The 17459-nt window shown below is 36.6% G+C and overlaps 1 protein-coding gene across 13 annotated transcripts in view; it reads right to left on the bottom strand.

Moving 5' to 3' along the window:
• Positions 1-3815: 3815 nt before the first annotated feature.
• The window catches only part of REV3L (REV3 like, DNA directed polymerase zeta catalytic subunit), a 138507-nt gene continuing 124863 nt past the window's right edge, over positions 3816-17459 (bottom strand). For 9 of the 13 annotated variants that reach the window (XM_045573088.1, XM_045573092.1, XM_045573087.1 and 6 more), the window contains 7 exons: positions 17052-17161; positions 14522-14636; positions 12633-12770; positions 11149-11339; positions 10237-10483; positions 8861-9070; positions 3816-4935 (listed from right to left, as the gene is read on the bottom strand). In XM_045573088.1, coding sequence (XP_045429044.1) covers positions 4795-4935; positions 8861-9070; positions 10237-10483; positions 11149-11339; positions 12633-12770; positions 14522-14636; positions 17052-17161 — 1152 coding nt within the window. In that variant the 3' untranslated portion in view covers positions 3816-4794. Of the gene's footprint in view, positions 4936-8860; positions 9071-10236; positions 10484-11148; positions 11340-12632; positions 12771-14521; positions 14637-17051; positions 17162-17459 lie in introns of those variants that run through there. The other 4 variants (XM_045573089.1, XM_045573094.1, XM_045573095.1 and 1 more) reach the window with 4 other exon arrangements.

The following is a 17459-nucleotide window of genomic DNA, read 5'->3' as shown; positions in this document are numbered from 1 at the left end:
GTTCTGTGTGTCTGTTTTTATGCCAATACCATACTATTTTGATTATTGCTTTGTTATAATAGTTTGAAATCAGGGAGCATGATGCCTCCAGCATGTTCTTAAGTTTGCTTTGGCTACTTAGGGTCTTATAGTTCCTTACACAGTTTTAGAACTGTTTGTTCTATAATAGTTCTGTGAAAAATCCACGGGAATTTTGATACAGATTGCATTGAATTTGTAGGTTGCTTTGAGGAGTATGGACATTTTAATACTAATTCTTCCAACCCATGAGCATGGAATATCTTTCCGTTTATTTGTGGCTTCTTTAATTTCTTTCTTCAGTATCTTATAATTTTTAGAGTACAGGGATTTCACCTCTTTGGTTAAATTTATTCCTAGGCATTTTATTGTTTTTGATGCTATTATAAATAGGATTGTTAGCTTAATTTCTCTTTTTGACAGTTCATTCTTAGTGTATAGAAATGCAACGGATTTCTATATTTTAATTTTGCATCCTGTAACTTTACTGAATTTATTCATTAAATATTGGGAGGTTTTTTTTTATTTCTTAGGTAACAGTTGAAATGCTTACTCTTTTTTTTTTTTTTTCTTGGTGAGTCTAGCTAAAGTCTCATCAATTTAGTGTTTTCTACATGTAATATGTCACCTGCAAATAGATATGGTTTTACTTATTCCTAATTTGGATGCCTTTTATTTCTTTTTCTTGCCTAATAGCTCTGGCTAGGACTTTCAATAGTATGTTGAATAAAAGTGACCAGTGTGACCATCCTAGTCTTTTTCCTGATTTTATAGGAAGAGTTTTTATTTTTTTCACCACTGAGTATGTTAGCTATGGGCTTGTCATATGTTATGTTGAGGTACTTTCCCTCTATATCTACTTTATTTTTAAAAAAATCATGATTGGATAATGTATTTTGTCAAAAAGTTTTTCATCCCATTGAAATGATCATATGATTTTTATTCATTTTGTTAATGTGGGGTATCATTGATTTGTGGATGTTGAACCATCCTTGATTATTGGGATAAATCCCACTATCAAATGTATTTCTCAATTTGACTTGCTAAGATTTTGTTGATATTTTGCATCTACATTCATCAGGGTATTGGCCTATAATTTTCTTTTGTCATGAAGAAGGAAACTTTATTCAGTGTGAAACAGCTAAATTGTAGTATAGCACAGCATGAAAACACCATGTGAGGTGGCCCCGGGGCCAGGCCCCTCTTGGCTAGACAGCTTTTTTGCGCCTTCCTTGCTAGTCAGCTTTGCACTGCACTAGTCTGCTCAGTTGTAGTTTGATATTTGTATTCGCTCTCATTCCCATTCATAAAGCTTCCATTGGGTAATCAGAGCAGGTGGTATTATCCTTTTTTCAAAGGATAGGACTATTATTGAACTGAATACCTATGACAGATTAGATGCTTTTCTAAAGAGTTGTATTCCCATTAGTGGTCATGAGGAAGTCCAGGGCCCTGTCTCCCTATCTTTCCCGCCAATAAAAGACACCTGTGGTGGCATCAGCAAGTCAAGTAAAGACTCACAGACAAAAAAATGGCATTGAAATTAAAAAATGCCTTCAGCTGTCTTCCTGGCCATATTACCTTTCCCCCAAATATACAGAAAACTGATTTTATAAATCTGAGCTCCTCTACAAAATATTATGCTTTGTAAGCCACTTTTTGGGACTTGGCCAAAGCTTTGGGAGTGTGGAAATAACAGTGTCTTATGACCCCCTATTCAGATCCCAACCACTAAAAACAATCCATGACTGCTTTCCTATATAAAGCTATTCATTAAGCAGAACTCTGGGGGCATTAATGGTATCAGACTTCATTAAAAAAAATATATATATATATTATTGATTTTTTTTTTATATAGAGGAAGAGGGATAGTTAGAAACATTGCTCAGCTGCCTCCTGCACACCTCCCCTAAGGTACATGCCCTTGACTGGAATCGAACCTGGGACCTTTCAGTCTGCAGGCCGATGCTCTATCCACTGAGCCAAACTGGTTAGGGCCAGACTTCACTTTTATAAAACAAAAAATAAAGGTAACAAGTACCATCACATAGGAGAGAATTACAGGATAACAGGAACTACAGTGCGCTTAGCAGACTGTCCTGCAGTGTTGGCATTGCTGAGAGATGGGGACATATCCAGCCTAAAAATAGCGAGGGGTGTATGGCTGCTTTCCGCCTCGCTGACCTGTTCATGGCAGGGCCCTAATAATGTAATTGACAGCCAGGTTTATTTTTACTTTGTAAAATCAAATATGCAAATATTCTAAGAAATACCATTTTGAAATTGAGAAATCAACTTAAAAAAACTTATTTGAAAGTCAGGTCCATGTTCATGTCTCTGGATCTATTTTGTTCATCAGTTTATTTTGTTCATTAGATTCCGTATGCGAGTGGATCATAATAGAGTGGATCATTGCATGATGGGTATTTGCATTTCCCACTGTTCTTTGGGAACTCTGGGATGGGGAGGAGGTGGAGTTTTAAGTAGTTTTTGTTAATACTTCACATCTAGGGAAAGGCTCTGGTGGGAGGTGGGCAGAATGAGAGAAATGTTTTAACAAATGTAAGGGAAATTATTTCTTCAGCATTGTTCAGAAAGTGGGAATTATTTGTGTGTTGTATATAGGTGTGTTCTGGGTAAAAGGAGAAAACTTTATTAATAGTTGATCTAAAAGGAAGGAAAAATAATTATTAAAGTATACTGGAAGCTCCTTACAACGTATTTTTTGGTAAACGAGGCCCAAGTTCCTGAAACAGCAAACGCCTCACTGGAAGGCAGTCGTCTGTAGCACAGGAGAGGAGATGTGCCAGGCTAAAACAGCGAGTCTAGGCACGCGTGCGGAGTAGCCATTTTTAGGTTAGTTGTGCCCAAATATAAGACATTAAGAATGGTTATTCTGCTGAGAATATTGTGTCCAGTTACTATGACGAGAAAGATGATGTAAGGGAAGATAACAGAAGACTTTATCCATGGCCACACATACAGGAGGAAGAAAATCCTATTTCTGAGGACTAGCCCCAACCTCCCAAACAAAAATAGACCTCAGAAGTGGGGACTGCCAATATCTCTGTGAGACTTAGGGGAAGTATGTGCAAAGATGTGATTTTGTATTTGATTCCATATTTACCATAAAATTTTCAGAAACTGAATTTGGCAATGGAAGATCTATTTTTGGTGAACTTTCTATGATAGAAGTAAGTTCAATAGAAAAAAACTGGCATATAAAGTTTTGAAAAGTAATGATGTCATTTTTGCTCCCCCCTCCTGGAAAGTCCTGGTTTCAAGATTAATTATATATAAATTGAAATGAACTCAGAAGATCTATTAACAAGTAGATACTTAGAATTCTAAAAAAATGAGAGCTATACCGAAACCGGTTTGGCTCAGTGGTAGAGCATTGGTCTGCGGACTGAAAGGTCCCAGGTTCGATTCCGGTCAAGGGCATGTACCTGGGCTGCGGGCACATCCCCAGTAGGGAATGTACAAGAGGCAGCTGGTCGATGTTTCTCTCTCATCGACATTTCTAGCTCTCTATATATCTCCCTTCCTCTCTGTAAAAAATCAATAAAATATATTTAAAAAAAAAAATGAGAGCTAAATTTTTCCTAAACAACTTGCTGTCATTTTTTTTTTTAATCCTGAAGTTTTGGTAAGAGAATTGTAACACCAATTAGGATATAACCAGTTATATTTATATAATTAAAATTCAGAAAAGAGTAGGGTAAGAAGTAAACAAAACAGGCTTATAAAACAGATGAAGATTAATACCATTTATAGTAAGATAAAAACAACACTGCCACATTCCATATTTTATTCAATTTTAATAGGGTTTCCATTATTAACTTTTAAAACAAAATGATTTCCAGTTTAAAAAACAATGCACTGATCACATAATTCCTTCTTCATTTTATACAGTTATACAAATATTCTAAATACACATTTTGTGTTCAAGATGATGGCAAATAAGATTAACTGTACAGTACATAAGAAAAGAAAATATTTTAAGCATATTTAGAAGCAATAGAAATGTCTATACAAAACAAGCAAAAATGGAATAAAATTTTTAATTTTTAAAGTATTGCAACAGGCCCACAGGTTTGTAACAAAAATGTCTTTGCACAGTTCCTCACAATGCCCCATTAATAGCTAATAGCAAGACAGCGGTTTTAGAAAATAATGTTTCAAAATGCTACACATGGTACTACTGTTTGCACAGTTTGATCAGAATAACAACTCTACTCTGAGTCAAGCAAAACCTAGAGGAAATATACCAAACAACTTGAAAATTATTTGTATAAAATTCATTGCACATTTTACTCAGTTGTTTGAAAAGTAAAAAAGTGTATTTACAAAATATTTCGCAGTCAAAATTATAAAGTTAATGGATATCTCTAAGTAACACGTCTTGATACAGACAGTTCAAGGAAAACACACGAATGGTTTTTTAAGAGGTTTTTCAGTGTTCCTTCCACAGGGAAGTAAATATGACCTACTCAAATGGATTTACAAGATGTTACACATACTGGAGCAAATGCCACACCTGCATTATAAAACAATGTCGAAGGGTGAAAGGATGAGGAGTTTGTACATTGTAAGAAGTTAGCTATTCAGAGATCAACAAATACAATTTTTAATTCAGCATAAAAGTCTTCATAGTCTTCAGATAATCGACAATGAACATACTTGACTTGATGAAAGTTGAAAAAGCACCATGCACAACAGTTTAGTGGTAAACACTGAAAAAAATAGCACCTGGAATTCTGTGGTATTGAGAATTTAAAACTGGTCTAGTAATTGTCGAAGATATGGTGCCTTGGATAATTCTCTATTTACTCGGGAGAGTTTGAAAAGTACAGGACAGTTCAGAGAAACACACGGGATTTGTCGATCAAAGCAACCTGTGCAGTTCTTGCAAATCTGAAAGTAGAAGAGGAATACATAAAACAATAGGGAAATGCCTCTGAATAGGTTTAAAGAGCAGACTTCTTTTTTATTCTAAAATCTAAGCATTGAATAACTTCTATGGATATATCCTACTTTCTCTGAACATTTTGATTCCCTGATAAGAATATCAAAGAATGTTAGGTGTCTCTCAAAATCCATTTTCCCTCTTCTTTTATACTTTAATTGCTTAAATGTCTTAATCCCTTTTTATTTAGTAAATTAGTGAATATTTTAAAACTTTCATTATAGAGATCTTTAGTAAGAGTTCTTTTGTTGGGCATAACACATCCAGCTAAAAGACTACATTTCCCAGTCTCCTTTGCAGCCCTTCCATTTGGTGTAAGGCCTCCTTTCTGACCCATCACAGATTACTGGCAGACATCTGGCACACAACACATTACAGAGCATTTCATTAGTTTTTATCTCCTTGAGACATTTCTAAAGGATATTATTTCTTTTTTATATATATTTTATTGATTTGAGAGGGGGGGAGAAAGAGAGAGATAGAAACATCAACGATGATAATCATTGATTGGCTATCTCCTGCACGCTAACTACTGGGGAATCAAGCCCACAACCCAGGCATGTGCCCTTAGTCAGAATCAAACCTGGAACCCTTCAGTCCGTAAGTCAATGCTCTATCCATTGAGCCAAACCAGCTAGGGCTAAAGAATATTATTTCACAAAACACAGAGCACAAAATCCCCCAAGTATTCATTTCATTCCTGAGATCAGCTTTCATTTACAGTAGAATGCTATTATATTAAGGTCTGCATACTAAGCTAACCAATAACTATTCAAAGACACTGTCTCAATGAGCTATAAGCACTTTTTTCAAGTTGCTCAGGTTTATATTTTTAAATACCAATCATAAAAAAAGTGATCCATAAAAGGATGATACTTTCAAAGTAGTCGGTCTAGACCAGTGGTTCTCAACTCTGTACATGAGCTTAAAAGAGTACTAATGCCCAAGTCCCACCCGGGGCCAATGAACAGAACGGAGACTGAATGGATAGAGAGCCTCAGAATCTTTCCTTCCCAGGGCTCCGATGTGATTCTGATGATAAGATCTGAACTGAGGGAAAATAATAAGCAACGAGGCAATTAAAAATCAGGTTTTAAACAATATGTAGCCAAGTCACATAGGAAAAAAAAAAAGATTCTAAAACACGAGAAACATCAAAAATTTGAAAAGAATGAATAGTGAGGATTTCAAGGGTTATGAAAATACAGGTCGATTTTTTACCTGAATAGTATATGCAGGCCATTAAAAAAGAAATACTGAATATTTCTGAATATTTACTACTCTAAGCTGTCTCTTAAGAGAGAAACCAAATCTGCTCTAGTTAATTCTGATCCCAGCAGAGCTCCGATTTTAGAAGTGTCTCAGGCAGCGCATTTGTTCTTTGCCTCAATATCTTCCAGTCAACTGAAGACAGGTTTTTTTGAGCACACTGGTTATTGCATCTACTACCCTGTTTCTCCGAAAATAAGACAGTGTCTTATATTAATTTTTGCTCCCAAAGATGCGCTAGGTCTTATTTTCAGGGGATGTCTTATTTTTCCATGAAGAATACGGTACACATTTATTGTTAAATGAAAATAAAGGAAACTGTATACGGTATGGTAGTACGGTAGTTGTCAACACAAACCAGACAAACTGTGAATTCTACAGTATCAAGAATTTACTCATTTATTCAATGACAATCATGTCATCTTCTTCTGGAGCATCATCTTAACAATCCAATTCCTGAATTTCCTGGTGAATTTCTTGTGACTCCATTTCTTTCAGAATTAATGGACTAAATCTCTCATGTTTAGCGTAGGGGGGCCTTATTTTCGGGGGATGCCTTGTATTTCACTCAGAAGGAAACCTGTAAGTAGGTCTTATTTTCGGGGAAACACGGTATTATGATGCTGCCTCAAGCAAACCACTGAGAAACGTGTGCTTCAGCCAAAGACCAAGCACGGTGTTCTCCTAGGTAGCCTTTCACTAACCTTCTGACAAGGGACTCAAACCTGTTCCCAAGGACAGGATTTCTGTGTGACAGTCTGTGTGCTGCGCTGCGCTCAGGGGCAGGACATGCTGATAAATATTTATGCTCTCTGTGCTGGCCGGACAGATAGGCCAGATGGAATTACTTGCCTCACTAAATTTAACTTCATGTTCAGTTTCTAGATCCTTTACTGCTGACTTAAACCCTAAGCATTGCAGCTCAATTCAGCTTACGTTTAAAACTTTAAAAACTACAACTTGGATACTTACTTTTGCTTACAAGGAAGCAGACATTTAAAAATACATTTGCTTTAGGCTTGATTCTTTTTGCTATCCTTTGGCTTTCTTATTTTTAAAAAAGTTTTCAGTCAGATGCTTAATTCATTTATTTTCATTCTTTTGTGTTTACTATTAAAAGTGTTTGTGGTGATGAATGTTTCTGAAATCGTTTCTGAAATCTGCTATGGCTATCTTACAATCTTATACGTAATATAATGTTGTCTGTTTAATAAGCAGTGTTAAAATTTCCAAGTGGAAGGATCATTTTATTTTCTGAGTTTAAAATTACTAGCATTATAGCATTGTATTGGTAAAATGTAATATGTCTACTTTAGAATAAAAATTAGTAAGGTATTCTTTACAGAAGATATGGTCAATTTTTTTTAACATTCTATAAATATTTGAGATGGAGGATTCTTTAATATTGGGTTAGAGTTTGATATATAATCATAAGGTCTACCTTATCATGATGTTTAGCTATGCTTTTATAAGTATTCTTATTTCTGATCACTTGATTGGTCTTGGGTTGAGGCAGGCATATCAAAATCCCCTATTACTAATGTTTCTCACCATCTCTCATTACATCTCTTTCAATTTCTGTTTTATGAAAATTCCTACAGATTATCTAGTGTGCAGGGGACACACATTTTAATTATCTTAAAAAAACACCCAAGTTAAAAAAAAATATTTTAAAAGATGACTATCCTTATTTATTTTAAAAGATGACGAACTATCCTTATTTATAAACGGCATCACTTCTTCTAAGCTACATTTTTGGAAGAAATAAGTCCTACTATTACTGAAAGAGGGTTCTGGTTATATCAATGGCACCAATGGTGCAGTGTATGTCATGGAGGGAGGAGACCCCTCAGCCTCCAATTTCAAGGGATTTGCCTAATGAGGGTTGGTTGCTGCTGTCGGAGCAACAACCTATACAACAGAAGCTGTGAACTCCCAGTGACTTCATTGGTTGCTCTACGAGTTTTGTGGTTCTAGTCAAAGTGGCTGAAAATCAGATGGTCCTTCCTCACATAGTGACCAATCGCTGCTTTAACTATCAGTTAGCAGGCACAGTTCAATGCACGTTTACACACCACTGGCACAGACTGGCCTCCGTGCAGGAGCCCACTCAGCAGGGGGGAAGGGCGGGCCTCTGCCCTCTCTGAGCTCACTGTAGACACACACACCTCACAGTAACACAGGACCTCACTGCAGGGATGGAGTGCCTCCCCTCGTTTGGGGGTTAAGCTGACTCCTCTTCTCAGCTGATGACCAGTGAGAGGAGAGGAAAGCATTCTAGGAAGAGGAATAGGGTATTTGAAGGCCAAGCCGTGAGAGAGAATAAGGTACATTCATGGACCTGAAAGATCATATTGTATGGATGACAGAGAGAAGGGAAGAAATGGTGATAGAGAGGTAGCAGGTAGGGGCCAGAACAGAGAAAAATGTATGAAGTACGATAGGGAGTTTGAATCTTATCAGAGAGGGGAGGTGGGGAAATGGACAAAATTTGTGCACCGGGCCTCTAGTATACCAGTTTGATATCTCAGAACTGGAGAGCTGACTACATATCCCCGAACATCAGACTGCTTGGGACTCTGGGTCTATCGAACGAGGTTGTACCTTTACAAGTTGCTCTTGTTTGCGTTCCAACTCCCGGATTTCTTGGTTGAGGATGACTGCGACATGCTGAGGTTGGCTCCGACATTTACTACAGATGCCGTGCTGAGTCAGGTCGTCACACACAGGACAGTGCAAGGTAGTGAAATACTGTGAAATGGTGCCTTTCCGCCCTTCAGGGTCACTTCGAGAGGAGCTGGTGGCTTTCTGGATCTATAAAACCATCAATTCAGAAATAACTCTGAGCCAGCTGCATAGCAGAGCTGTTCTCATGCTAACTGCTAGTCTACTGAGGCATTATTTCATTTATGCAACAAATGTTAAGTAGCCACTGTGTGTCAGGCACTGTTCTAGACAGGGTATAGAAATGAACAAAGTCCTTCCTTTCACATAGATCACATCTTAATTATCATTAGATATAGTGTTTTTCGTTTTGGAAAAATAATCATCTCCTGCCACTCGGTACTTTTGGTTGAGAAACATGAGATCATTCAGGGCAATGGAAGAAATCCAGGTTGAGAGTGGATGCTGTTTAAGGCTGCACGATTTGGGCTATAGAAAGAAGGCAAGTAAAGGTTAAGAGTAACCTGTTCGGCAGTAGGGTGCAAAATTCAAGCAAAAGTAAACCTGGAGCATTTCAGCTTAACAATGTTAATCAGCTTAACAATAACCCACAACCTTCGAAACAACTACCTGGAGCATTTCAAATACAACTGGATGCATGCCACCTACGCCTTTTTCATTTGAAGTTAATGTTGGTTTCAACAATTTGTCTTCTGGCACTCTTTTTACATTGGATATATGATCATCTTATTATTATTATTATACCATTAGTGTATTCTCCTGGTGTCTTATAAATCAGTGCATGAAAGCAATTAGGCCAGCTTATTAGAAATGCCAGTGGTTTAACCTTCTTTCTGGTGATGAGATGGCATAGTAATAGTTTTCTGGCGTGGAGCAGGATACAGCGTTATATATGTTGACCAGCACAGACTGTGAAGCACAGCTTGAGCCTTGACTTACTAGGTTAGTCTTCACTTTGAGCCTTAAGTGCTTACTGAGAAAGTGAAAATAATGTGAGCATTGACTATATCCATTTGCCTGAATACCACCATAGTCTGAGATAACAGCAAATCACTGAGCAGATCTAATTCGAAAAGGAGATAAAAAAGCTACTCTTTTCCTAGCGTAATGTATCCCAGATTATTACAGTCAGACCCTCCATCAGGCTTCTGAGTAAACTGAGATTGCTAAAATCCACACTGTATACTTTGCTTTAGTAAAATGCTATTTTAACATTAAGTAAAATATTTGCTCCACAGGAAGTCTTATGTGACTGCTCTCTGCGGTCACAGCACAGGTACATTAGGAGGACTTACCCTTGGTAATTCGTAATACCAGTTGAAGACATCAATACCAATAAGTGAGAAGACTCTTGCCAGGGGTGGGAGGATCTGCTTGGTGATGTAGTAAGTGGCGTTCAGTCTCAGAGTTGGGTCCTGCAGGAGCTCCACTGGGCGCCTCACCAGCTGGATGAGGGGCACTCCGGGGCTCCCGTAAATGATCACATACGGCACTCGCTCTCCAACTCGAGGCTCAGAGCGCCGGTCATAGGTAAGCATTTTCCTATTTAAACCCAAACAAGATGCACTCAAAGACTGTCATGGGATGCAATTTCCCAGAAAGTTAAATGAGAAATAAACAACACTGAAACCGTGAGAAAGCTATAAAAGGGATAACTCTGCATTAGAGGTGCAACTTTTTTGAGAACTGTATAATTAGTTGGCACCAAATGGATATGTGTAAGAGTTTAAAACTTACTCTGTAAATCATTACCACCTGGAAAGCAATATGAGTTAGTAGATATCAACTAGCTAAAAATGTTTTCAATCCCCTAAGAACAAAAATCATAAATCTAAAAATGAAAGATAAGGAAGTAAAGAAAGTTTAGCTGGTTAGATGATCTGATTGCAGAACGATATGTCAGTGCTTTGGTAGATCACTATTAAGGACCGCCTAGTGACTCTGATTGAGAAGCAATGATTCAAGCTTTGCCCAGACTACTACTGACTGACTTTAGTTACCCAAAGGGAGTCCAAGTTCCTCCTTCCTCTTGAGAGCTCACTAAGTGCAGGAGCCCATTCACCTACAGCGAGGCTGCCATGTGCAGGTGAAGAAACAAGCGTGTATCTGTGCCTATGGACTCGTCTTTCCGTGTTCTCCAGACTGTTCAGGACCCCAGGACTACACCTGCTGCGAGCTGAGAGTTGTACTGTTGTGCACATCATTACCTTGTAAGCTCAAGGGCTGGCACACAAGCTCCAGGTTTGTAAGAGGAACTTCCTCTGTATTCCTTGGCAAAGATAAAATCTTGAATGCTGGCCTTTCCTTCCATAAGCTTCATACATTGTCGCTGAACATACTGTTTAATTAAACTTATATCTCTTGTTTCGAATAGCAGCTTTAGAGATCGCTCAAGTATCTTAAAAAAAAAGAAAAAGATATGTTCATGAAGATAAATATCTGCTAGCATATCATCATTACTGTTGTATTTTCAATTATGTGACTACTGGATAATGTGATCTATCTAAACAACCTGCTATTTACAACAATTGGATGAATTATTAGAAATCAGAAAATATTTTAGAGACTTTATATAGCTATTTCTAAAAATAGAATATCATGTCATTTGAGGAAAATCACATCGAATGACATGCAAATGAAACATTTGTTCTGTGCGGAGTGACATAAAACATTTCGGTTTTCTTAAACAGGTAAAAGTGCTCTAGGCATCATGATTTCATGCATTGTTTTATTTACCCCGTTGTAAAAAGGTCCTGATTCAGGTGGACAGGAAAAAAACCTATCTCCAAGCAGTGAAATCAAAATTAGTCTTTTTCTGGTGTCAATAAGTATATACTAACTGTGATAGAATTTTCTGAACTGGGATTATTTCTACTAGAAAATGACTGACATACGTGAATTTATTTAATGGATTGAATTTAAATTAGTTCCAGCTAAAAGTTCTGCATCTTGTTCCGAGAACTGGAACCCATACTTATTTACATAAGACGTTTGCTAGTTTAGCCTCGGTACAATTCTGCCCTCAGAGAAAGAATGCACTGGATGATATTTCTTCCAGAAAGTAGTATTAAATAACACCTCAAATTTGTATAACACTACATATGTCATACTGACAATAACAGATTGATAATCTAATATGCTTTTAATGCTCTCATAAAACTCAGTGTGTCGAGTACGTTTCTATTTATGCCACTTATTTTTGGTTATAGGAAGAATTTGGGACTGAGTAAAGAAACATTAAATATAATATACTATAGTTAATATTACCACACCTGAGAAATTTCAATAATTTAAGTATCATTCTTCAGAAATCTTCCTAACATATCTGATAATCCAAGTAAACAAAATTTCAATTAATCTAGGATGTATTATATTGCTTATGAAATCTGTTGCTAGCTTCTCTGTATCCAATATATTTATCATCTCCAGGTGATAGGCAGGAAAATCTTATCAAGTTCACATGTTGTTTTTTAGCAATTGTGATAAAAGGTGTGGAAAGAAGTTAGAAACTAAGGACTAAAATCAGGTAAGTTGTTTCATTAGAAAGGAATTCTCAATCATTTAGTTCCTCTTGTAGTTACAAATAGGCATATAGGCTATAGTTCTTCCACCTAGATGTGTGCTAAGGATTTTCGCCAGATTCTTTAGCCGCGTATTTCTCAAAGATGAAAACAAGAAAGATAAAACTTACCTTAGGAACAGCAGGGCAGGAATCTCTTCTGACTGTTTCTATTCCTTTTGCATCAAATACTGGGTCCTTTTGATCCAGTGTTTCATACATATAACCCACATACCTCTTTTTTGTTTGTAAAACACAGGGTAAATATACCTGTGAGGAAATGAAACAAAATGTCTTTCAATAACCAATTTCCCCCCTCTGAATATCTATCCCACCCCCCCCATGAATATCTACTATTTTTAAGTCTTTTCCCCCCTCTTTAAACAAATGTTAATTATAGAAAAAGTCTAAATATGTCTCAGGCCCCAAGTAATTCACAATATAACACTTAGAGGTGAAACACACAAAATGAGTTGTCTTTACCTCTTCATCATGTACTCCTTTGCCTGTACTATCAATTTTGCACCTACCTCAACTGACACTGCTGTCTCAAAAGTCAGCAGTAATACCTTTTAAAATAATTAAAAACTGCTTTAAGCATTACCCATCTAGTAGATAACTCTCAATATTAAAAAAGTTGCAAGAGAATTTACAATGAAAAGTCCTGGTTCCCAACCTCTACTTTTTCCTCCCTAGAGCCATCTTCTGGTATTGATCTCCTGTGTATCCTTCCAGAGACAGTCTATCCACATATATATATACTTATACACATAATGGTAGCTTACTTTATACACCATTCTGTACTTTGCTTATCACCATCATCATAATAACGAAGAGCTAATATGCTAATAGTTGGGACCCTGTCACGGTTAACGACTGATCAGCAGGAGGCTGTGTGCGCAGCAAGATGGAGCTGCCATGTTGCTCCAGAGCTGGGGCAACATGGCAGCGGAGGTGGAACCAGCCTGAGGCGACTGGCGGGCCTTCAAACAGCCAGAGAAGGCGGGAGGGGGCAGGGCCAAGCTGTGGGTGGAGAGGTGGGGTGTCAAGTAGGGGTGCCAGGTCACTAGTTTCATTTAATAATTTATCTTGGAGATAGTAATCCGTTATGTGACTTTATCACAATTTACCTACTTACCTACTATGGGTCACTTAGGAGGTTTCCAGTCTTTTGGAATTACAAATAATGGTCCACCAACTTTGCATGGATTAATCCATAGAAAAATTAATTGAAGTGGAATTCCTAGATCAATGGGTATGTGCACTCTCCCTTTTGTAAAGTTACCAAATAGATCCTTCCCTTTCCTTTATCAATAATCATATTAAATGGAAATGGTTTAAACATCCCAATAAAAGGCAGAAATGATCAGATTATAGCGAGGCTTAACTATAAGCTATCTACTAAAAATCCACTTTAAATACAAGGATTTAAAAATAAAAAATGGAAAAAGATACACATGCTAACATTAATAAAAGCAAAGTTGGAGTGACGATTTCAAGACAAGGAATATTATCAAAGATAAAATTATCAATTCACTAAGAAGATACATAATCGAGAAGGTGCCTCTTGGCCCCCCACCTCAGGGGGGATGGTTGGTGGTGTCCCCAGGCAGAGTGCTTTCGGACAGGGCGCAGGGTCACGGGGGTGCATGCACCCAGGAGGAAAAGAGGACTCTGGCCTCACTTCCCCGGCCCAGCGCCAGGGGCAGGGAAGCGAGCCTCACACAAGTCCCCCTGCTGTGCAAGCAGCCTGTTTCTGAGAAGCCGGAACAGACAATTTGCGCATTACCTCTTTATTATAGAGATACTTAAATAAATGAATAAAAAGACTATTTCAGTTATGTAAAGGCATTACTTAAAAGATTTGAGAAAATTATAGAAAACTAAGTAAAAATATTTTCAATATAACACTTTAATAGCCTGTGTACTGTTATTGATTCTGAAAATATATTGAACAAGTCAGAAATGTCTAGAAGCTATTTGAATTTTACATGTGATCATTAGTATTACATTTCTCTTACCTTTTCAAATTTCAGTTTCACTGGTTTGGGATTGGTAGCAGTTACAGCTTCAGCAATTTCCTGACCAATCTTAAAAGACTGCTCCTTAGTAGCTCCTTTCAGTAGCACAAACATACTAGAAGATTAAAAATAGAGTAGGGTAATGAGGAAGTCAGTGTAAAAAAAAAGTTTCATCAAGAGTAACTTTCCTGCCTAACATGTCTAATACTAGAAAAAACATTTCCCCCTCTTATCCTTCCTTATTAAATTGCTTCTGATCTAAGCTTTCTTGTTTTATCACAACTTTCCTTGTGTACACATGGTATATCTTATTACAGCTCTTTTAGACATCTGATATTGCTAGTTTAGTTACACACAGACCAGCTCTCACAGTTATCACAGCTGCCAAGAGATCCTGGGTCATTCCTAGACATTTATAGATTTGGATGACACACAATTATGTCAATCATAAAATAAGAGAAAATGTGAGTATAAAGACATGGGAATTTTACTTGTCATGTGGGAGGAAATTTCCTTCTAGAATCACCCAACTTTAAAAAGACACAAATATTATTTTGTAATATATGTTTACTGAAGAACAGTTAGAAAACAGAAAAAGGCACAAAGAAGAAAATAGCCATCTACAATACATACTCTTATCATTCAGATAAAAGATACCCCAAATCTTTTGTGTATATCTGTAAATCTTTTCTCATTTGGATCACAGATCATACCATTGGGTAACTTTCGCCTTTCATTTAATAGTACCATATTTTTCGGACCATAAGACGCACTTTTCCCCCCCCAGAAGTGGGGGGGAAAAGTCCCTGCGTCTTATGGTCCAAATATAGCCTACACGTATACTTTAAAAAAAAAGTTTTTTTACTTGCCCGGCTCTGTGTGGTCTCTGTGTGCTTGCCCGGCTCTAAAATGGTTCTAAATGCTGCTGTTTACTTTACAGGGTTGATTACATGTGTTTATGACTGTGATGTTGGGTTTTAATGCACATAAAATATTTTAGGACACTTTGTTTCAGAATCTTTTTTTCTTCATTTCCCTTCTCTAAAAACTGGTGCGTCTTATGGTCCGGAGTGTCTTATGGCCCGAAAAATACGGTATATTGTGAACATTTTCAGTGTCACTAGTTCTTTTACATTATTTTAACAGTTGTATTGTATTTCAATGTATGCATATAGAATAATTTAACCAAACTATCACTGAAAATTTAGGTCATTAAAATTTTTTGCTAATATTTAATATATAATAATTTGGTATACCTCTGTGACCTCATAATAAATTCCTATACATAAATTAAAAAAAAAATTCTTGGTAAATGGTGGACACTAAAAATATTTTTTGGAAGATACTGTCAAACTAAATTCCAGAAAGATATTTCGGAGGTATAGTCCCATCAGCAATACATGCAGGTCAAGAGGAAAGAATTCCTAATATTAAAAAATCCCAATACAAAAAATACTCAAAAATATTGGTCATTTTTTACTAATATAACTTAGCTTTAAAATAGCATTTTACATTTCAGTATATACTACAATCTGAGATCAACAGAACCAATGGCTAATACTTATTATTTTAGTAGAAAGAAATTTATCCAATATTAAGGTCTTCAAAATAAATAACAACCTGAATTATTTTAACATTCACTAACAGGCCTTAGTAAGCTATAATATTGTCTCTTTAGGCCCACATGATACTCATTATACCAATATGGCCTTATTTTAAAAAATAGGTTATAGATTTCCTTTTGAAAAATTATTCTTAGTAACAGACTTTGGAGCTTAGTAAAAAGTTAACCACTCACAACTTTGGCAACTGTCCCTCAAGAACAGTTTTATTATTTATTTTAAGATATACCATATTTTTCGGACCATAAGACGCACTTTTTTCCCCCCAGAAGTGGGGGGAAAAAGTCCCTGCGTCTTATGGTCCAAATATAGCCTACACATATACTGTAAAAAAAAAGTTTTTTTACTTGCCCGGCTCTGTGTGGTCTCTGTGTGCTTGCCCGGCTCTAAAATGGTTCTAAATGCTGCTGTTTACATGTGTTTATGACTGTGATGTTGGGTTTTAATGCACATAAAATATTTTAGGACACTATTTGTTTCAGAATCTTTTTTTCTTCATTTCCCTTCTCTAAAAACTGGTGCGTCTTATGGTCCGGAGCGTCTTATGGTCCGAAAAATACGGTATATTTAAATTCAGAGAGCTGCAGCTATATGAGGAATTATTCACATTAAAAGCTGTTTATTTAAACAGACTAGACTCCTGTGCACACAGTTTTTTATAGATCACTCTCTACTTGGCTACTGGAAGGATGTCATGGGAATCTTCAGTGCTTGGCTCAGGTCACTTATATTTTCTTGCTCAGGATCATATTTAGTAAATCAGGACTTGTCCTAACTCTGATCATAAGAACCAAAAGGACTTAGATAAAACTCTATTTTAGGAATGATTACCCTCAAGCCATTCTAAATACTGAAATGAATATCTAAAGAGATTCAAAAAGACAGCTTCAAGACAGAAAGTTCATTACCTGTCAGTATCACCATATACGACCCTCGCTCCCCATTTCTTGGTATCATTCACCAGTTTAATAGCTCGTTCCAAGGTCTCTCTGGCTTTGTGAACAATACTATCACCAACCTGTTGGTACAAACACATTGAAATAATATTTTAACATAGCTTAGTAAAGTCAATAGACTTTTAAAATGTAATACTTAATTTTAAATATCAAACATTTCTAAAATTAAATAAAGGGAAAAAAGCATAAAAAGAAACCAAATAGTCACCATGGTCACCATTCTTTTTACAAGTATTCAAGAAGAAAGTAAGATGAATTTAAAAGAAGGAGCCATTCAATATACAGACTTGCCTATGAATGTACCAGTAAGCACAATGGATTGCATTTTACACAGGTACACCGCTACATTTAATTCCTGGA

The sequence above is a fragment of the Pipistrellus kuhlii genome, unplaced genomic scaffold (assembly GCF_014108245.1).
Source record: "Pipistrellus kuhlii isolate mPipKuh1 unplaced genomic scaffold, mPipKuh1.p scaffold_m20_p_5, whole genome shotgun sequence".
Lineage (NCBI taxonomy): Eukaryota > Metazoa > Chordata > Mammalia > Chiroptera > Vespertilionidae > Pipistrellus > Pipistrellus kuhlii.
Note: the sequence above shows the minus strand (reverse complement) of the source record. Positions and strands in the feature narration are given on the sequence as shown.